Source organism: Rhea pennata, chromosome 3 (genome assembly GCF_028389875.1).
Source record: "Rhea pennata isolate bPtePen1 chromosome 3, bPtePen1.pri, whole genome shotgun sequence".
Taxonomy (NCBI): domain Eukaryota; kingdom Metazoa; phylum Chordata; class Aves; order Rheiformes; family Rheidae; genus Rhea; species Rhea pennata.
In genome coordinates, this window is record NC_084665.1 from 40,925,387 (window position 1) to 40,947,531 (window position 22,145).

The window sequence follows — 22,145 nt, forward strand, 5'->3', positions numbered from 1 at the left end:
GAGAGAGATATAGGCAAGTCTTTGGCCTCACTATGCTCTGAGGATTGGAAGAAAGACCAAAGGCCTGCTGGAGGCACAGACAGGCAGTTTCTGCCACCATCTTCTCCCCTGCAAGGGTTCGTGTAGCCACCCTGAGGGCAGCCTTCTTCAGCCTTGAGCTGCCTTGGCCCCAAGGAGGCAGGACTGAAGGTTTGAGGGATACAGTCGCTCTGGGGCTAGGAGAGGCCAGTCCCAGTCCTCAGCCGCAGAGAGGATCTTCAGCATTTGGCATGGCTGCTCCGACTGTGCGTGCTGGGGCAGGGATCTGCGATACTGTGCGCTTTATCTCCCCTTACATTTTAGCTGCTGTTACTGAGGAAATTAACATTTAAGCAATAGTTTTCTCCACCCATTTAATTTGCAAATCATAGAGGATATTCCTGCGGCAACCAAGTGTAATGGACTATTCTGTAAGTAGATTAAATCCTATGGTAATAATAATACTACATGATGAAGCTCTTTGGTCTGCTAAAACCATGTTAAGAGCAGGACGACAAATGATTTACAGTGTTTGACACTGAGCTCCCATATTGCCAGTTTCACAAATGGTGCTGCATTCCAGAAAAATGGGGAGTATTAGGCATGCTGCAGCTCTTTGCTAAGCCTCCCCTCCATCACCGTATCAGGCACTCAATCAAACGGGCTTCCCTTGATAACCTTATCTCTCAGTGGGCCAGCGTTGCTTGGATCGAGCTGCGTGAAACGGCTGCACATTGCACTACGTCCATTATCTATTTCATTTAAAGCACGATCTAAGAAGGTCCTGAAACTGCTTAGCAAATAGGACACGCAACCAAGAAGATTGCAGTCCATGCCCTGAGTAAAGACACGTTTTGGTGACCAGAGAGTAGTTCTGTTGGAGTCTCTATCTTAATGCTATTGAAATCTACCATGCAGAGATTCAGCTACATCAGTTAAAGCCCTGCCAGGTCAGCGACAGACAGGCACCGGGCAAGCAAGAGAGGACTGGGTGAGAGCACAATAATCTGGTGCTGGGGAACCAGATGGACACACTCCTCTCTCTCCTGCACCACAAGAGATTTGAGGATTCTGGAGATTTCATACCACACTGAACCAAAAGCAGAGTTTACAAAGCTCCATGGAACAGCATGCTTAAATTTGCCTTAAAGCCTGAAAAGTTACCACTTGTAATGTTTTGTCTGGCTTTATATTGTGGGCTGGGAGTGGGAGGAGAAAATAGTAAGAGGTTTATGTAGAGAAAGGCTAATAATCAGAATACTATTCTTATCCAGTGTTATTAATCCCTACTGAATTAGATGGATCAGCAACAGATACTTCATTCCTTTGGAGATAAAAAGAAAAAAAAAAGTAGTCTAAAATTGTGAAGAAATATTGTACCTATTAGTCCCTATGTTAAAGCCCTAGAAATAATGCTCACAGAGATAAGATGACAAGCAAGAAAATAACAAAGGCAAAACAGCAAAGACAAATTTCCTTGTATGTGCTGCTCTGCAATTAACTGTTTGAAGCAATTCCCAATCCCCTTAATCTCAAAAACTCTGCTATCTGACCATCCAGTTATTTTTAATTTGTTCTTCTATTATTACTGCTGCATTATTAATACGCCTCGATAAGATAGGCAATAGCTTGGTGGTGCTCTGTTTCAGCAACGCCTCGCACAGCAGAACAGTCCTCGTGATGAATAACTGCCTCCCGTCTTCGGAGATTCATGATTCCCACCGCTTGCAGCACACAGGTCCCCGGGGGAATCCCATTTCCTCGGCTGGGCTGCGATTCGGTTTCCCAAAAGGCGCGGGGGCCTCCCTGCGTTTATCACATCTGCACCCGCTGTGATCAATCAGCGCGCATGCCTTCACCTTCTGTGTGGCCAGAGGACACCCCGTTCCCCGCCAGTGCCTCCGTCAGATCTCCTGCCAGCGCATACCTTAGCACAGCTCCTCGGCGCTCACAGAAACGCAAAGGCAAAAGTGCAATGTTTAAGGTATTTTCCTGGGGGGGTGCAGGGAAGCTTTTCTAGCCACGCTGCTCCCAGAATCAGGGCTCAGGTGCCGTGGCCAATCCAGCCAGGAACAATTTCTGTATTTGGGTAAACCTCCAGCAATACACAATGGTGGAAAGAAGGGGGCAAGAGATTAAAACAAAAATTTTGCTCACGCTGTGTGCAGTTTAAAATACGTATGTCATATTTCCTGTGGGAAAAGGGTGAAGGGAAGAAGTGATAGTTTTCCCACATCTATGTTTCTGTAATGGAGTACGTGCTGTTGCAAAGGTTAATGTACAGCTTTCTTCCTGCCATTCTAATAGGCACCACATTTTGACACCGTATCTTTTTCTAACTAAGCTTCTCCCCTTCAGTGCAAATATTATAAATTGAGCAGATCTGTGGAAAAATTCAGCAGCAATTAATATGAATGAGACCAACTGTGATCTACAGAAATGTAATAGCACCTCACAGATACCTAGAGAATTTAATGTAAAATGGTGCTATTTGTATGAGCATTTTCAGTCACCTCATAGGAGAATATAATGTTACGTGTAGGATGACTGAGCTGAGCAACAAGAAGGATATTATTTTTGATTAAATTCCACAAGATGTTACTGGAAATGTCTTAAGGGAATGTGGAATTCTTCCTCTTTTAAAAAAATGACTGGTTTATAAACAAAGGCAAGTCTATAGCTAGCTATCTTTTCAATTTTCCAGATAACTTGTTTGGCAACTCCACATATAGCTCTTTGCTATATATTCACACTGTACTGGGTGGCGGGGGAGATGAATGTATGTATACATATATGCAGATATACATATGTTTATAGATACATATGTACAGACTATACATATGCTGTGTATTCTACATACATATACCTACCCATCCACCCACCGCAGGTGCACTCATTCCATTTCTCAATTCTCAGTCCTACAAGAGAAGTTCTGTGGGTCACAGACCTTAAAAAACATATTAACCTACCTCCCGCTTTTGCAGGACTGGTCATGTCAATGATTTCAAACTTTGTTTTAACCTTTACCTTACAGAAAAAAAATCTATTTCAGAAAAAAACCTGTGAACATTAAAATATTGCTTTTTGTACCTGGCATTTCATATCTCACCATCCAAGGAAAATGCCTTTTAACTGTAAATCGCATCAGCAACAATATAGAAGAAAAGGCCTATTTATATGTGAAAAATTAAACAGCATTTGGATATCAGGAATCAGATGATTCCTAATGTTATGATCCCATCTTCCGCACCACAGTGCCTCATCAGTTTGTAGGTAGGAGTCCGCACTGGAAGCAGCTCAGTTCTGCTCACACAGCTATGACAACACTGGGGGATCTGAGGGCCAGCAGCTCTTGTGCAATGGGCATGCACATGGTGACTGCTTATACAGGCAGAAGCACACCTGAACATATGTCTTTAAATCAGTAAAGATTAGTTCAATCTTCCTTTGGTTCACGGAAGGCCAAATGTGTGGCAAGAAAGTGCAAAAGCCATTTGAGTCCTTTCCTTGAAGGACTTAGTTGTTTCACGCATAAATGGCAGAGCCTTTGCTGTCAATGAGCTGCCTCGAGCCAGGACTGGGAACATTATGGTGAGCCTGTGATGCTTCTTGGACAGGACAGTGGAGGATATAGATGTCCACCTGGAGGATGGCAATAACTACCTGGAACTTTCTACAAGCATTTTGTTATTACAGCTCCTGGTAGCTGGTTTATGTTACAGCTAAAGTTTCAGAGCAGAACACAAGAAAAGGCTATGTTGCTAGTCAGAGAGAGATTGATTTCACCTTACTTGTGCAGCCAAAACACACATATCTGATTCTAAGTTGGCTGTCTAGGTTGCCTTTGTAATCAACTGAAAAAGAAAAGAACTTCTGGTAGGCAATTCAGTCTGTCCTAATACAGGTAGCACTTCTCCCCACTGCGGATGGGAGGAATTCCAGCCCAGATCAGAAGGCCATCAGCTGGCTAGAGTCACCGACATGAATCCCAGCCTAACGAAGTGCAATAACGAGGCACTAAAGATTGAGGAAAAAGATGGAGAGATAATGACTCCAGAGCAGGGAGAGACCGGTTTCTCATAAAAGAAGCAAAAGAAAAATGGTTCAACGTCTCCAGAGAGATGTTCCCAAAAGATGAGTTTGATTCTTAACTGAAGAGGAGAAGAAGGGGAAGAAATAGGGAATGAGAAGGGCTTCATCTACATGGTGTTCTCAGTATTTAAATGCAGCTCACACACTGCTCAGCTGGGCTGGTTACCTATTTAAGTCAACATTGTATAGAGAAATGAGGTGAAGCCTAGACCTTTTGGATATTGGCAAGCAGAAAAATCTTGTAGCTGAATTAATAGGCTTAGCCCAGTCGTTAGTCTGTTGTTACAGCAGTGCTATACTGGAGCCACCTGGAGCATCCCCATCCTGTCTGTGCCAGAGCACTGCTCCTGGACACATGCTGAGAGGAGTCAAACACCAGGGGAAAGGGCTGGGAGAAGAGGAGCTTTCGGAATTTTTACCAAAAAAAAAAAAAAAAAAAAGTCTACAGTGAAGCCTACAGTTACGTGTTTAATGTACACTGCCCTCAATTTGAATAAGATCTCAGAAAACTTACCAAGATCCCAGGTTTAATAAACCATTCAGCATTAAAATTCCTTGCTCAACATTGTCCTAGAAAAAAAAGTTTCTTTCATGTTGACTTTCCAGATTTAGACTGACCTCTTCTTCAGGGATTTAAATGTGAATTTAATGGTTTGGGAAATCTGGACAGGGCAAGAGGAATAAGAAGACATTTCAAAAAGCAGTACCAAAAGTCTTAGAAGTTAAAGGAAAGTGATAAACTAGAGCTATCATAATGTCTGAAAATACAATATGCAATACGACTTACATTAAAAAGCAAAGGACATGAAAATAGAACAGCTCAGAAACAGTTTGAAGAAATCAGAGTGTTGAAAACAATGAGCTTTTATACTCTAGAAAAATCCCACTAATTTTCACTCAAATTGCATTAATTTTAAGAAATTTAGAAATGTGGTTCACTGTACTGTGATACCATTTCAACAACATAAAGATATGTTTAAAGTAAAAAAGCATACTTAGTGCGTGACCAGATATTAAAGATTTCTGTAGCATTTTTTTTATTATGTTGACTATACTGGAAGAGCTGCATTAATTGAGAAGTGTCTGTGTATCAAGGCTTCTAGTCAACTCGAAGTCTCCAAATTATGCTCATTCGCTCCACTAAGTTACCTCATACAAGAACACAGTGAAGTATCCTAAAAGCCACACATGAGTGGGCAAAATCAAACATCAGTGGCAATGTGGATGAAACTTTATAAATAAAGTCACTTAGGAATGTTAAAAACTTAGCAGCACCAGCTTGTAGTGATTTGAGTGAGCTAATTTGCCTTTGATCCTCAATATTTGAAGGAAAATTCAACAGAACAGCAATATGAAACTAGGCTTTACAGCTGTTTACCTGGGTGAAATCTATTATAAAAGAATCACCTAAAGGATTTACTCTTCTGACACAGAAGTAAGAAAAAATATTGTCAAAATGAGGTATAGTTTTTTCACATTTCCTCTGTCTAGTTCAACTCTACCTGAAAACTTCCTCTACTCATCTCTTTTGTTCTCAGGCTTATCCATAAGAACATGTAGGAAGATGTAATCGAGAAGAGGAAGATCATTTTTGAACCTTTTGAGTTAAGAAGAAATCTACCGAGCAACAGCCTGTTATCCATATTTGCTATCATCATCTCGTAGTTAGTGCCCATATTAGCAGTATTTTTGGAGAAGTCTATCAGTGTCAAACATGACCACACAAGTGCCCAGACGGACAGATCACTCTTTATGCCATAAAGCAAACTTGCTCCATTTTGTGGAGTCAGGTGTAAGGACAGCAAACATATTCTTATTCTGCCTTTGATTTCTGCTTTCCAGAAATACACCCATTGCTTGGTGTCTGCCTCTATTTACCTGCCTGCATCTGCAGTACTCTGGGAAACAACTGCACTAAAAGCCATTCACCCTCAGCCCCTCCTCCAGTTCCTCACCAGCTGACCTTGGGAATCATTTTACCAGGAGTGCCAACTCATCACACCAGTAACCATGGAGCCACCTCCTAAGCTTTTAACAACTTGCCAGTGGGCCAAAATGGACCTATTTCCCCTTGGTAGACTCATTAATACATATGGCTGAGACCCAATCTCCCCCTGCTGTGGCTGGCTACATTATATGGCTCAAATGCAGCCCTACTTTTCCTACGTGGGAATTCTGTCTAGTATGGTGTAGGATGGAGGTAATGAGCCAAGTTTTCCCTTGGCAGGCTTGGATGGTACTTATTACAAAGTTTCCATGAAGGAGCAGCTTCTGCGCTGAGAGAGAGACGGAAACGCAATTATGGCCATCCATTAAATTGTGGAAACATGAGTAGGTAAAAATTTCTTCCAAATATGTCTTTCCTTATAGCTCTCGGGCAACAAAAATGCAATCTAACCCTCTCCTCCAGCCAGGGAGGGCACTTACACAACCAGAATAGGCTTTAGCTCAGAGAAGGACAAACTGCGCATAGAAAATATGATAGAGGGATCCAGGACATTAACATTGTTTATAGCAATTTTTACACCTTTTGTGAATTTCACCTTTTTCTTAAAGCAGTTTGATGCATTAAAAGTCCTCCAAGAAAAGCACATTTAGCAGGACTCTAGCCAAAGTACATGAAGGCCTCAGCAGACCCAACCAATAACTTTGCTGAGGAAAATCCCAGTTATGAGCAACTCTGTAGGGAGGGCAAAAGGCCACCTGGATTTCATTCCAAGTGGAACTAATTATTTAATTTATAGAACAGTCACGTTGACAACAATGATGAACACATATGTCTCCTTTAAATGCCTCATGGATTAGTCCTTTTTTTTTCCATTTCAGTAACCATGATGACTTCATCAGGAAACAGCTTTGACCTTAGAAATTGTTTTCTGTGATAAAGGGTTTAAATCTGATTTGCCATCTAACAATTAACTTTATCTCCCTATATACCTGCCTGATGAAAAGCTTTAAGACGGGTGGCAGTGAAGTGAATAATACATACTTTGCAAGTTATGCTTGTTTTCTTTGCTGACTTTAACACGAGTTTTCATTAATATTTGCTAATGCATACAGTAATGATTCCCCTAGAATCCTCAGATCTGCAAATCAGAGTCAAAATGCAAACACTCAAAGGGGGGGTTCCTATGTCTTGTGGGCCTAATGCATGCATCAATTTTATTCCTCTCAAACCAGCTTTGCAAATCATGCAAGTCTAAGAACGTCTCTTCACTTTCCACTGATACGAAGCGGACACACTGACATACTTTCCACTGACACATACTCTTCACAGATGACACTGCTACTGAAGACATATTTGGACAAACACTATTCAGGTCGCAGGCAAAAGCCAAGAGAATACTTACTCATTGTTAACACATATTCCGTACTGTTATAGCTTGGATTAAAGCATGTCAAAGCCAGTGCTTATAATCACTGCCCTATCTTGTAAGAAGTCCAATAGACTATTTTAAGGTAGCAGATAGCTAAAATAGCGGTGTGCAAATGCAAAACTGGAATATACTTCCATTCCCCTAAAAGACATACAAGTCTACTCAGAAATCTGAACTACTTGGGCAGTAGGGGTTTGTTTACTGTTAGTTTTGGCAGAGATATATATAAATAAGAAACAGCTCAAGTGGACAGCAGGGACAGAAAAATCAAGACGGTCAAGAAAAACCTGGCACCTGAACCAACACTGGTATTGCAGAACACCTAAAACTGGAGAGGGAACAGGACATAAGGGTCTTGGCTGAACAGAGCTGGTATAGTAAGCAGGAAAACTGCTTTTGGTTGCTTTTCTCCATCTGCATTCAAGATTTTATATTTCCTCATAAAGGAATTGAATCGCATTAATAATACCTGATCCATTCCTTCACAGTTTCTTTCCCTACCTGGAAGTAATCTACAAAGCACTGCATGTTGACCAACCTCTTGGGTAGATTATACCATCAATGTATAAAGTGGGGTGGTATGACATAAGACCATCTTTTGATTTTTAAGAGCACAATAATGCTTTCTTTAGGCCAAGGAGGTAAGACCCTGCCAGCTAGTCATCAGTGGTACCCTGCCTCTGAGGACCTGCGGCCTCATTTGAGTGTCTCTGAAAATCCCCTGCCATTTTGGCAGAGGCAATTTCAAGTCAGACAAAATCTTTCTGACATTTCTAGATTGAGGTTTATGGTCATGAAGGTGATGATAAGGTAGGCTGTAGAGAATATAAAGTGAAGAGTAAATTTTAGGCTTATTTCAATCAAACAGTTTGTGTTTTAAAGTAAGATTAAATTACTGGAGCCTGGCACAGAAAATAAAAGACTTTTAACTGAATCTTTAGTATGTGGCACAGATACTTAAAGAAAAAGCTGTGTACCTCAGGAGTATCTGTCATTTTGGGGGGCACTGCTCAGCTCCTGCTCATGGCCTTTCCCAGCCAGGCCCCGTGCTCAGCCCCTGCCAGGGGACCCGCTCCTGCGTCCCTCACTCACATCCTAGATTATCAGAAACACCTCCTTTGTGCTGCTTCCTACCCTGCCGTACACACTCCCAAAGGGCTCCTCAAAAGCGTCTGCAATGTAACCTATTACTCCCCCTTCAAAGATTTTAATAATCTCCTCTTCTGCAACACCTACAAATCTTGACAAGGGGTATCTAATACTAGATTGCTGATGTGTTGAGGACACTGCTATCAAGATGACTGATAACGCTGCATTGTTTCTTCTGGTTTCCTGTCCCTCTGTCTGGTCCTCCTCCGTACACTTAGCCTGTAAGCGTTCTGGGACAGAAAGAGATCTTTTGGGCTGCATTTATACATCATCTAGCAAAATGGGACTAGGCTCTGCAGCAGGACTTCTGGTGCTACAGAAAAATAAAAAATAATCACAGTATCACAAAGTTTAGTTGGCTTTGCTACTGCTTTGAATTGAATTCCAGAAGAAAGTCCAGTGATGAGTTGCTTTTCCCTGGTGGAAACATTTTACATAGGGACGATTTTAAATGCACAAATATTGCTATATTATGTTAAGACTAATAACAGCCAAAAACAACAATTCACATCAAAATATAACATGCAAGTATAAAGCAATTTAACCTCTGCCCAAATACAACCAATATCTTTTGGTGACAGAAATCTATAAAGCTACATAGAGAAAAATAATAAATGAAAGAAAGCTCAGAGATCACATCCATTCATTCTAAGCCCTGTGTCATCTGAACACAACCTATTTATTAAGACTGGCAGAAAAATTTTATTTAAAGTTGGCTTTCATGAGAAATGTGGTGTTCAGCAAAACACCTTTCACAAAAGGAATGTCTCAGGCTTTCAACAAAAAGCAGTTTTTGTCCTGTTTCTGTTTGATGGAAAATGGGTGTGAAAAAGGAGGTAAGCAGGTTGGGGGGGGGAATCTACACAAATCTTACTAGAATGCCCTCACACTAGTTAATCTGAGCGAAGTCATGGAATAATTTGTTATTCCTGCACAGAAAGTCTTTTTTGCTCTGTTTCTTGGCTCATTGTCAGAAAGGACAAAACAGCCTGAAGGAGCATGTTCCAGAAAATGACGGGACTTGGTGAAACTGCACGTACAGTCATCCATGGTAGCTGCACTCTGCGTATATGTGTAAATCCAACCGGAGCAACCTGCCGCTCTCCTTTGGAGAATAGCTCAGAGTAGGAAGATGAAAAGGGAAAAACAAGGAGAGAAGGAAAAGTAACATGCAAGCTGTTGCAGCTTATGGAGCACAACTATCATTCATCTCGAAAGAAACCTCTCTGTTATCAGGAAACAACAGTGCAGGGTCAGCTTTTGCTAGGAAGAGCAAACCCAAAGCACGTGGGCACCTCACCTTTTACTTTACTTCAAGGAGAGTATTTTGGAAATGAGTCTAACACAGGGTTCAATCCTTTACTACTTCATTTTAGTTTGAGACTGCTGTATTTCTGCTAGGGTCAGTGACGTATCTAACATTAAAGTAAAATGGTGATTACATAGTCCCAGCATTTCATTATTAGCATTCTCCTCCTCCTTCTGCAAAGCTGAATGTTAGTGTTCACGTAATATTTCTTCCAAAATCCAGGTTGGTACAGTTTGGTTTGCAAGGCCTTGTGTGGGAAAAGGTATGAGGCACGCAGCCTGAACAAACCCTCTCTAATTCTCTTCTTTTGCCTGTTTAGATTCTTTGTTTGTACCCATACTAATTGAGCTGATAATTAACCTAGGAATATGTTGGTGATAGTCAAATCCTCCTAGTTTAACTTGTAAAAATTACATGCCTAGACATGACAGTTGACCATCGCTAAGAAAGTCTGGAATTGTCTCAATTGTCATCAATTTTGTAATGAAAAGCAGAATCCTTGAAATTTCCCGTGGAAGTGGAAATCTAAAATGGCAACTGTTTGGAGGCAAGTTTTTTTCTAGAAAACTTTGAAATTACATCGAGCCTCTAAGTCTAAGCTTTGAAGTTCCTAGCTTCCAGTCCTGCAGCTCCTGGATGCCCATGCACCCTGGCAAACTGTCAGGGAGCTGCGAAGCTATGGCTCAGCCAGTAACATAAAGCTTCTGTCCCGGGGCTCCCAGCTCCAAAGCAAAATCCATCACTTCTAGGAAGCGCAGAACAGCCTGTGCTGGGTAGTTAGTATGTGACGGTCCCCAGCGATCCTAGAAAGCCAGATGCCTTAGCAATTGCCAGCTTTTCAATTCTGACAAACTAGACTTTCAAAAAAACCAGACTCTCATGTTAGAAAATGCCAAGCCAATTCAAACCCAAAATTAACCAGATTTTTATCACACTGTGATTATTGGTAAAATGTTATTTCTATCCAAACCAGAGAAAATCCAGGTCACTGAAGATAAAAGTTTAGCTCTTCTGAACCATCTTCCTCCACACTGGCCCACATTTAATACATTTTAAGTCTTATAGAAAGTATTATATTAAAGAAAATGCTGGGAAAATTAGTATAACTTTTTGCATGGTCATATCAAAATATATGCCCACCAAACCAAACAGGATATATGTAAATAACAACACCAAAAATAAATTAAAAACAAGCAAGCTGAAAATTCCATTGCTTCATCTGAAGTTTTCCCAGTCTGACAGATAAATTACATTTTTATCCCGCAGTTACCCACTTATTATGCCTCACACCTATCTCTGACATATTAAAATGTAAATTATGCTACAGAGGTAAACTGATAGAAAGAGTTCAATGAAAGTATATGAGCTTTAGGTCATAATTATAGGGTGATGCCTAGAAGAAACAGAAGAGGAAAGAAATGGAACTGAATTCCTCAAACTGCAGGCTATACATATTTTTGCTAATGGAAATATTGTAGAAAAAAAGAATTTTCCCTATTTTGATTATATGAATCAATCTGATTTGGTTCTCCTACTTTGGAGTAGCATGTGTTAAAAATATTTTTTAAAATCTCTTAGCTATCTTTTACATACTCTGGTAACTACTAGATGGTAAATCTATTAAAAAAAATAAGTATCTTCTTGACAGTAATGATTAAGCTTCAAACTCCTTCCCAATGTTTCCACCTCAAGTTATTGACATCAAGTCACAACTGGGGTGAATTTGTCAGTATATGTAAATGTGATCCGACAGCACACAGGATGAATGCAATACATCTTTTTATTTCTGCAGACTCTATTCTGTGCTTGAATTAAAGTGCAGGTTGCAAAACCGGCCCAAGGCATACACAAAGTGGGAAACTGTCTCCAGCAGCCCAGTCCCACTTCAGTAACAACAGAACCACGCAAATCCCTGCTGCCTCTCCAAAGGGAACAGCGATGGTGTGAGGGGCAGTATATCCTCCCAGCAGCAACAGGGACTGATGCCATCCTCACTGTTACCTTGGCACGGGCAGAATTGTCCTTCAGGATTTCCCCAGCAGGTCTCTGTTCTAGCTGTCTTAGCCCTTCCCCGCTGCAGAAGTGGGCTGGCCTTGACCTGGCTGCCAGTTGTACCTCTTTATCTGCTGGGCTGCAAAATTTCTGTTTTACTTAGACAGCTGGAAAGCCTAGAACCTGCTCTAGCATATGGTGTTGATGGAGAAGCAAACCATAGCTCTGTCTGCTGCCTAAGCCCTGCCCATCGGAAATCCATAATCAGAGGAGCAAGAGACGTTCAGGTCAGATCTGCAATGTTTTGACACTGTGTGTGTGTGTGTGTGTGTGTGTGTGTGAGAGAGAGAGAGAGAGAGAGAGAGATGGAGAACTTTCTCACAAGTCAGAAAAGACAATTAGGTCCTTGTTTCCATGAACACATCCTTCATTATTACTCAATGGATTTTTTTTCCCCAGATATAAGCAGTCTCAAGCACAGAAATGTAAGAAACCTTAGTGCAGAGCTTCTGCTGTAAATATTTGCCATAGCAGATGCCTAGAACAACTAACAGGTACAAGTTTACTCTCTCTCCCACTGAAATCAGTGTGCGCATCTGTACTAACTTTTGCAAAACCCTGACAGATTTGTACTTTCCTTCCCACCTATCAGTTCAGAGGAAAGGAAGGGAGTCTGGGGCAGAGGGAATCCTGTGAGCCCTTTCCAGTGGACATAAACTACCTATGGAAGTAACACCTTGGTTCTTTGAAAGAACTGAAACTGTGCGATTTCCCAAAGTGAGTATCTAAAACCAGCAACAGAAATAACGAAGCACGTCCTGTGCCCAGTGCTCCTAGACAACACAATGTGATTTCTCTCCTAAACAGAAGGACTTTCAACAAATTCATTGTCTCCGCTTAGTATTCAATGAATATGAAAAAGCAGAGCACACAGATGCTTGCATAAGAAACTACTTTGATTAAAGCAAACTACTATCTTTGGCAAGTGCCTGCATGTATTCCTAGATGTCATGTGCCAGGCTCTCCATCTGTGACAGAGAGAAATGAAGGGCTTAAGCCTCACACAGGCAAACAGCAAAGCAACAAACTATACAGCCACCTTCTCTACTGCCTCAACCAGTTGCCCTTATAAGTACATACCCAAAGAGTATTTTAGATGTATACCTGAACAGTATTTTAAGAGGGTTTGATCATGGAGAATGGGAGGAAATACCCTAACCGAAGGAAAAAGGATCAATTCACCATTATCAACATAGTAAGTAATTTTGTCAAGCTTTTGAATGCATGCTTGGGGGCAAATTTCAGTAAAGCCAACCAAGAAGTACAATGGTCTTCCTTAATGTTTATCATGGAAAAAAAATTTCCTCCCAAAGAAAACAACTGTTTTAATGATACTCGCAAGGCCTACCTTGCCTACACCAGGAGTGTCCTTCACTTTGCTGACTGCTCTCAACAAACATGGTGGTGCAGGGGGTGGAGAGGTCTGAAGGATACTGCTGAAGCTGGTGGAGAAGAGAGGAGATTCAGGAACAGTAGATGCAGAAGGCCTATGCTTCTTCTTTTTGGAAGACAGGTTCAATTTCTGAGCAGCTCTGTAGGAAAAATGACAAGGGTAAGCTAAAAAAAGCCCCCAAACCAACATTAGAAGCAGTCAAGAATAAAAGACTGTATTTATGAGGTTCCCTTTTACGTAGGATCTCAGTTTTGCCCTCACTGACCCCAACAGCTTTATAATTCTGGTTCTTTACTCCTTATTACTGGTTTAATTTCATTGACTTTACAGAGTTTCTCCAAATTTAACCAGTCTGCATGAAGCAGGGTCAGAATCAGGCCTCTTTCACTATCTCATCTACTGAAACAATTCAGGGTGCAAGAAGGCAACCAAATCTGCAATTAAATTAATGAGCTATACAGCAATTTTTGTTATAAAATTAAGCTCAGTCACTGAATGGTTCACGAAGAATTGTTCGTCATTCATAAGCCTTTGATTAGAAAACGAATACCTGCGCAATGTTTGGAAGTAAGCAGCCACTGTTATGGTAATTAGTATTAAATCCTCACGTGAATCTGCTGAGCTGTGAGTAGCCTTGCACTCACTATTTTGATATTTTATCACCTGTTAAAGTATAAGGTAGTGTAAAAACTGAACAAACAGTGACCAAAGGGAATTTTGCAGCCTGCAGTGAGATGGGGACAATCGCATCAACTACAGCTGTATTAACCACTAAGCAGGGAAAATAAATTAAGATTTAGTTTTATTAATACAATACACTTGGATAAGAATGCTGAAGTTTGTATGAACATCAGATAAAAAGACAAACTTTTATGGAACAGAACTGTTCAGTACTTTTGTTTTGCAAAACATTCTTTTTTATTTTCTTGGAGAGATAATTCAACATTCAGCCTTTGTTGTAGCTGTTTTATTTCAATACATACGCACATTCTGCTTTGCCCAGTGATAATGTTGATATTAATCATACCATCCCAGAGCTTTTTTTTCCGTAAAATGGTCACTTTAAACAGAGCCAGACCAACGGGGTAAAGGAGCATCTCAAAGTAGAGATGGATACAACAGTTTGGGAGGTTGCTTTAATGTTGTTTGCTTTGGCAGACAAATTGTGACTTAAGATCAGTAAAAAAGCAGTCTGTGTTGATAGTAGCTCTCCTTACCTTGCTGAAGTGTGACAAGCAAGACTAATAATTCTAAATCCTCCTAAGTTTTATGAAACTCTGGCTCCACTGCACTGGTATTAATGCACGTTACCCAACTCTGAACTTCCAAAAGTGATTAAATTAATTTAACTGAAGGTGTTAGGGAAAAAAAGTTGAATAAATAAACTTTTATACATATATACAACACTCATTTCAATATTATGTATCTTGTGTTTGTATTAGACGTCTCAGACACATGAACAAGTTACCACTAGGCATGAAGTTGCCATATGTCAGCTGATTGTGGGTGCACTGTGCACATTGCCAATGTGTATTCGTTTAGCCTGTGGCAAATGAAAAACTGTTCCAGACAGATTAGTTTTTAATAAACGAAAAACATTAGGAGATTTTAATTGACTTGACACAGAATTATGATTCAGAAGTTTCTGTACCACCTCTTTGTTCTTATCCTTCCCCTTCCCTCTGGCCTACAAACTGCAGTTCATAACCTAGCCCTCTGTTTTAAGATGCCCTGCTTTTTTTTTCTTTTGAAAACACAATCAAAACGTGTTGGCCAAAACCACAGCAAAAAGTATCATTTCCTCCTTTTCCTCACAACACTTCAGTGCCTTGAAAGGGTTTAGCGATTTCAGCCTTCACGTTGTCCATCACTAATGCTTTGACAAAGTTGTCCTCTCTGAATGAAAGTCTTCAGTATGCAGTAGCTGCACTACAACATCATTTTAAGCAAAATCTTGTACTGTGTGTAATAACTGAAAATACAAACGCTGGCCAAACACACTCAAAAACATACCACTGCATTTATATGGTCAGGCTCAGTAGTCCATGGCTCTACCCACTTAGGCCTTACATTTTGTCTCATTAACTCACCTTGGGTGAAAATACAACTCCTACAAAATATCTTCTAAGTTGCCGGAGCCATCATCTCTCTTGTCACTATACGCTTTCCTAACATTATGCTGTTCCTGTTTCTGAGCTGATAGTGTAATACAAACCACTTCTTGAACCAACCAAGTCTATAGCTGACATTTTTCTTAAAGAAAAAAAATTGTTGGAGGATATCTGGCCTTTTCAAAACCTTGGAACTATATTCTAGTTTGACAGTTATAACCTTTGAGATAACATTCAAATAGAAGAACATGAATTTTATTTTATATGTTGGGCCTGCAACTAGCAAAATACACGGAAAAAACAATGAACTACATCTTACAGCTTCATGGGGTTTTGTTTTTCCCTAAGGACAGAAAATCAATGGATGGAGGGCTAGAAAACCATTTATGAACCTATCAGACTTCACTGAATTTCAAAGGGGATCAAAAAAGGCAGTAGCCTCAGGTAGTTCCCAGGGCATTTGATTGATAAGAGGAGGATATTTTAACCAGCTGTGGGCTGCAAGATGACACAAACCTGCACAGAGTGGCTTTTTGTGAGCACATTTCCATGAGTTTAAAGTCATTTAGCCTGGGTAGCTAGCATTGCTCTGAAATCAGTTGATCATGCAAGTTGACACTCATTTGGCCCCATGATCACAGCAAAGGAAGGTAGAAATTCTCACATTTGATTTTTTCCAGGCAAGTTATGGGTCTGCATGCTCTCCCATGGGGATTCTCTGGACAACCCGACTGCGCAGGCAGGAGTTTTGGAGACCTGATTATTGCTCCAACTCGCTGCTCATCCAGCTCAGCCAGCATCTGACTCTGCTCTATGTACAGGAGAAGCTAATTAGTTTTTGTTTAATATCTAGTATAATAGGACTTTGATTTCCACTTGAGACTGTGCAAACTACTGCAGTAATCGCAATGGCAATGATGGCAGCATGGTTTTACGTACTGGCGAGAAGCTGCTCACTCGCAGAGTTACATCGCGTCTGTCTGAAGCCAAGCGATGGCAGTTACAGCCTGAGCAAGGGTGTGCAACAGGCTCCCGTTCGAGGCAAACCACGCCGGGGCTGCGTGGAGCACAGCTGCGGCAGGGATCATCTCCACAGAGGCACACCGGAAACCTGAGCCAAATTCAGCTTTCGCAGTGGGTAATTTGTGCTGTGTCAGGCCTCCGTGTGGACACACTCCTTCACAATTTAAGTGCCTTTAATTTGATTTAAGTTAATTCACGTCCAGATTTAATGCAGTTTAGCTAATACACTTTGGATTCACACCTTTAGTTAATTTGGATTATGTTCCCTGAGAGTTTCTATGTAAACAAGCTGCTAGAGACACTGTGAAAGCTTAAAAGATTTGTGGCAGAGGAAATAATTTCAAGATAAAGGTTTGAGACTGCAGATTGGGTGTTAGAAAGCTGATTAAAGTTCAATCCAAACAGAACAGATGGATCGCTGGCAGGAATGGAGAAATGCTTTGAATACACCGCTGATTGGTAGCTAACACTGAGTCCACTAGTTGCAGAAACATGTTTTTTAGGTTTTGCTTTTTAGAACAGAAGTTTAATAAGGTGCAATGCTGGGCAGTCAGAACGCTTTGCACCTCCCACGTATTCAGAAATGGTGATAGATTTTGTACTCTTAAAACTCCATGGACAGGCTGCGATTTTCAAAAACATTCACTGCAGAGCTAACTTTGCTCCAAATTATCATTGATAGGAACTTTCTGAAAGCCTAGGACCCTCTATAGAATTTACGAAAGAAATGAAAATAAACCAGCTTAGAAGCAATTCCGAGAAGTTAGCGGCAAACCACACTTTTTGGAAACTTATCTGGAAAGATCAATGGATAGAAATGGATTAAATAATACATTTTTAACACAGAACAAGGTGAGTGCTAGAGTGCTTTACTGATCTCTGCTAAGAAAGCTATTCTTACTAGTTATAAGCAACCCATGAATGAACCATGAAGCTGACAAAACTCTAGACAAAATAAAAGGCATTACGGAAAACTGTAGAAATACCTAACTCAGGTAATGGGGCAAACAGTTAAAGTACAGTGACACATGCAAGCAAACACAGAGGAAGGCACAGTTTGAACATTCATGGCTTCTAAATTAGCTTCAGCTGCTCACAGAAACTCTGAGGACAACTCAATAAAAACCAGGCCCACTTGCTGCGTAGCAATAGTCAGGGGGAAAAAAAGAACAAAACTGTTGGTGTGTTACACTACTTAAAAGCCCAATAAAGCCTCCCTGCAATAAATAATGGTCGTGTATCTCCAGCACAAACAGAGTGGACTGGGACCTCATTTGGCATAAATCCATGTAAGATCATGTATTTCAGGAAGCCCAGGTATGCCAGCTTGTAGAATATTTACTTCTTCTCATTTAAGTAAGAAAACAGGGACTGTTAATCAAATTCAAGGGCCACCTATTTAAGCTGCTAAAAATATGTATTTTTTAACATGTCATCCAAAGCATAGCTAAAACTTTGGGACTCACTGCCAAAACAGAGATCAGTAGGATCAGAAAGTTTGTTAGATTCAGAAGGCAATTAGACATTTATATGAATAATAAAAATATCACTTGCACTTGTGTTAGCAAAGATAATTGCTGATAAGAACACTGACTCTTATGCTTCAGTACCTGATACAGCCCTTCACCACTGACATCTGGAAAAATTTCCTTAGGTGTGTATCTTTGTAAAATTATTCATTATTGGAGTTTTGTATTACACTCTGATGCATGAAGTACTTCTCAGCCTTGGAAACAGAAATCCAGATTACGGAGGTAATTGAGCTGATATACTATTTTTTCCTGACAAAATAAAAATTGAAATAAGCTCACTTTCAAATTCTATTTTATACTGAAGAAATGGCTCTCAAGCTGTGGAGGCTAAACTATCATGCACTAGCTAACTTTAAATTCTGTCTTTGCAATGTTCATTAAAACTTAATATCTATTTGTTATCTAATAATTATATTGGTATCTATCTTCATTATTTGGAAGCATAAATTTCATTTTGTAACACAAATGCCTCTCTGCTAGGTGCATTTTTCAAGGAATAAGATATGTACACTTCCTGTGTGCAAGTGATGTCTAACCAGAGGACAGGCTGACTTTACAAGCTCAGGAATTAAAGCCTAGTAATCAAAACTCTAACTTCACTTATCCAGAACTGCCTTGCCTGTCGTATCCTCATGCTGGCTTGGAAAATGGACAAAAGTCTCCTGAAGAAATTTCTTAAATATATTTGTCCAGATATGTAACTAGTTGAAAAATATACTTACATATCTGACCAGCAGTGTTGGTTACCCAGCCACTGAATGAAACACTGATATATGATAGTTCCTACAGTCTCAGGTTGGGCACCTAAAGCATAAGACACCATTCCCCAGCCTCTTCCTCAACACAAAAAGGCCTAATCATGGTACAGATTTTGGGGGGTCTTTTGTTTGTTTGTTTTGGTTTTAATCTGGACCATAACTCTTTCCTGTAGCAAAAGGAGAAATCATCATCTGTCACGTAGTACAGAAGCTGTAACCTGCAAAGTATTCTTGTATACCTTTATTTGACATTACATCAATTAACTGGAAGCCTGCCATTAGTTTTGATTTTTTCCAACTGAAATGTTTGCAAATACGGGTTCATGGTGTATTTTCTGTTTGGGATAAATGTGTTTGTTTAAACTGAGTCATCATATCACACAGGTCCTCATGTAGCTGGAGTTCAGATAAGAGCCAACAGTATACATTAAAACTATAAACATTCAGGCTTCATGTTTCTCCTTTTTTGAGTGCTTAGACAAAGATGAGCTTCTTCTTCTTCTACCATTATTATTCGTATTACTGCCATTTCTAACTGTTACAATTAAGAGTAAGTAATTCAGAATAAGCACTCTTTCTGTCAGGTGCAGTAGGAAGTGGGTTCCTTTAAGTCATATATTCTGCTGGCAGTTTGAATGGCTTTGCAGGCTGGCAGTTTCTCCAAGTGGCTAAAATTAAGGGTATACAAAACCCAGGACAAAATATTAACCTTTCACCTACACAAAATACATTTTTTTCCATAATAAAATGACAGTTTTGATTTTTAGGCACACAGGATCACTCAACACTTGCTTCTTCTCCAGGGTTTTTAGATACCAAATGGTATCAGTTACATGCAGCCTATGCAAACTGTAAAGAGGACACTAATGAAGGTGTTTACAACACCTAATTTTAGGGATCTAACCTAGCAGCTTTGAATGATGATCTAAAGTGATTCAGCCAATCATCTATACTAGTCATGTTGGATCACTAAGGTGACATTACAGCTGAGTTGACCTATAAGGTACTACCACTGAAAGGGGAGATCTCATATCTGCCTTTGTCCTGTCTACATATTTCCCTCCTCTCCCTCACTCCCTTCCTCACATTTTGGTTTTTTTTCTGGCTTGGGTGCTACTGCTTTAACCTGCTGATCTTACTCATGCCGCAGGGTGCTCTACCTCACATTTACTTGATGTGATGATGATTCAGGCTGATACATCTGAATTAGTAGGACAAGCACTTCCCCTACCTTAAAACCTGAGGCAGATGGCACTAAACACAGTTTCAGGCCTGACCTCATCTTTCTGTTCAGAGCGCAGTGACCCGGGGGTGGGAGCCTTCCTTTGCACTATGCCTTTCTTTGCCTCTGCTAAAGCAAAGGGAATAGAGATGTTTTACAGCATGTTTAACCAGCAAGTGGACAGCAGCCAGAGCCCAAGGGGCTAGACTGCCTCTCCACCATCTGCTGCAAATAGAGGCTGTCACCTGCTCCACCCGCTGCAAGGAGGACTCCATGGGCTTATTCTCACACCTTTACATCGAACAGTATTTCTCATTCAGACTGAGAGGGAGAAGACAGAGGTACAACACTGTGCGGTTGGCTAGCCATATCCCTTCCCGGTCCATCTTCCTTGCCTTCCGACAGGACTGATGAGCTAGGAAAGAGAATCGGGGCAACTTCACTCCTCTGCTTTAATTCTCTGTGTTGCCAAACCCAGAGCTGCGGTACTGCAGCCTAGTGAGACATGTAAAGAATGAAATCAGAATCCTCAGAGGAACATTTCCTGGATTTGTAGTTCCAGTAAGATTCTTAATATTTGTGTTTAATTATTTTACAATGCCTTTAAAATCTGGAGATAATTTGAGCTTTCTGCTTATGCTGTAGAAGGTATAATAAGTATCTCTCTAATGCCCAGTAAACACTTGCCCCTTATTGTTCTCTTTATTTTTATGTGTGCATTCAATTTCATAGCAACAATAAAATTATCCCAGGCTGCAATCTTTTACTTCTTGGGTGGTTAATGCAGTCGCTTTGGCCATAGTGCTTTAGTGAATGGGCTCTCCCCTGGAGCTGTGTTATAACTGCCCAGAAATTCATTATTTTTAACTTATTATTTAATTTTAACTCACAGTAAAAATAGGGCTTCAATCTTCATTCTGCACATGTCTTACAAAGCCTGAGGCTTGTTGGACGCAGGCAATCTTAGTGGAATTAACAGCTCAGACCTGTTCTTATATCAAGTTCAAATTTGGGTAAATTCACTGACAACAGGAGCTGATCTTGAGTTGCAACAAGATGAGGAAGATCAGTAAGATGCTTAGTAAGAAGCTCATAGTCCTACACAAGCACATATTGCAGGACAGAGGGCTTCCAGTCTACACTGCTGTTACTTGAGTGAAACTCCCAATTTTGGATAAGGATCTGACAAGATACCAAACAAACCACTTCACATGCCATTACTGTTTGATCCATAAGATTCTTTTCACCAGGTCTTACTGTACTGCAGCGAAAATCTTTTCACCTAACCTAAAAGTTCCTGAAAAACACTGATTCAGTGACAAGACTTCCTTCCATCTTTGGCAACAAGATCATTAATTAGCTGTCATGCACAGAGAGGAGTTGCCCCAAAATAGTAAGAAATCAAATAATCTATCACATTTGAAATTTTTACAGGAATCTTTACTCTTGTCCTTAAGAAGTATCTATCAAGAAAACTACACCTTGATTCAATAGCTTGATACATTTACTAGGAAAAAAGATCATTTCTACTTTCTTCCATTGCTTCCTATTTCTTTTTCTCCTCCTCTTTCTCTTCTCAATACTATTCCTAAATTTCCAGCATTGCTGACCCAGCTTACCACACAAACTATAAAAATGACCATAGTATCCTTTCCTGATGTGTTACTGACTGCAAATGCACATAAGCTACCTGCATTCCTAGAGCAAAGAGTGATTTGGGTGACCAACAGAAGATCCAGAAGGATCCAACACTAAGAAGATGTTCAGCACCCATACGCAGAAGACAAATCACTAGTCACTTAATTTTTTTTAACAACTGGGGAAATATATCATTTATAATTAATTTAGCTTATTTTCTCTCTGAAAATTTTTTTAAAGGTAGTCACACAGATTGCAGTGCTCAGCACTGTTTTGTTCTTGGAAAGCTTTGTAGATGAGCTGGATAAGTGTCATTGCATGCTTAATACATGAAGCAAGTTGAACCATTGCACTTGGATAAAATAAAATCAGATGTTTAGCACTAGTTTAATATGGGAAGAAAAACAGCTACATTTACTGTAAATCAAACTAATTCAGATGTAAGCACATACCAATTACTTCCATCGTTAC

At 40.2% G+C, this 22,145-nt stretch overlaps 1 protein-coding gene and 1 long non-coding RNA gene across 2 annotated transcripts in view; one reads left to right on the forward strand and one right to left on the reverse strand.

Annotated features, from left to right (window-relative positions):
- The window catches only part of KIF26B (kinesin family member 26B), a 302,239-nt gene that overhangs the window by 92,973 nt on the left and 187,121 nt on the right, over positions 1-22,145 (reverse strand). The window contains exon 5 of the mRNA XM_062573637.1: positions 13,346-13,529. Coding sequence (XP_062429621.1) covers positions 13,346-13,529 — 184 coding nt within the window. The remainder of the gene's footprint in view (positions 1-13,345; positions 13,530-22,145) is intronic.
- On the forward strand, positions 1,693-10,161 carry LOC134139225 (uncharacterized). Its single transcript, XR_009958092.1, has 3 exons — positions 1,693-2,002; positions 5,649-6,441; positions 7,291-10,161. It is a non-coding gene; the product is annotated as an uncharacterized LOC134139225 (long non-coding RNA).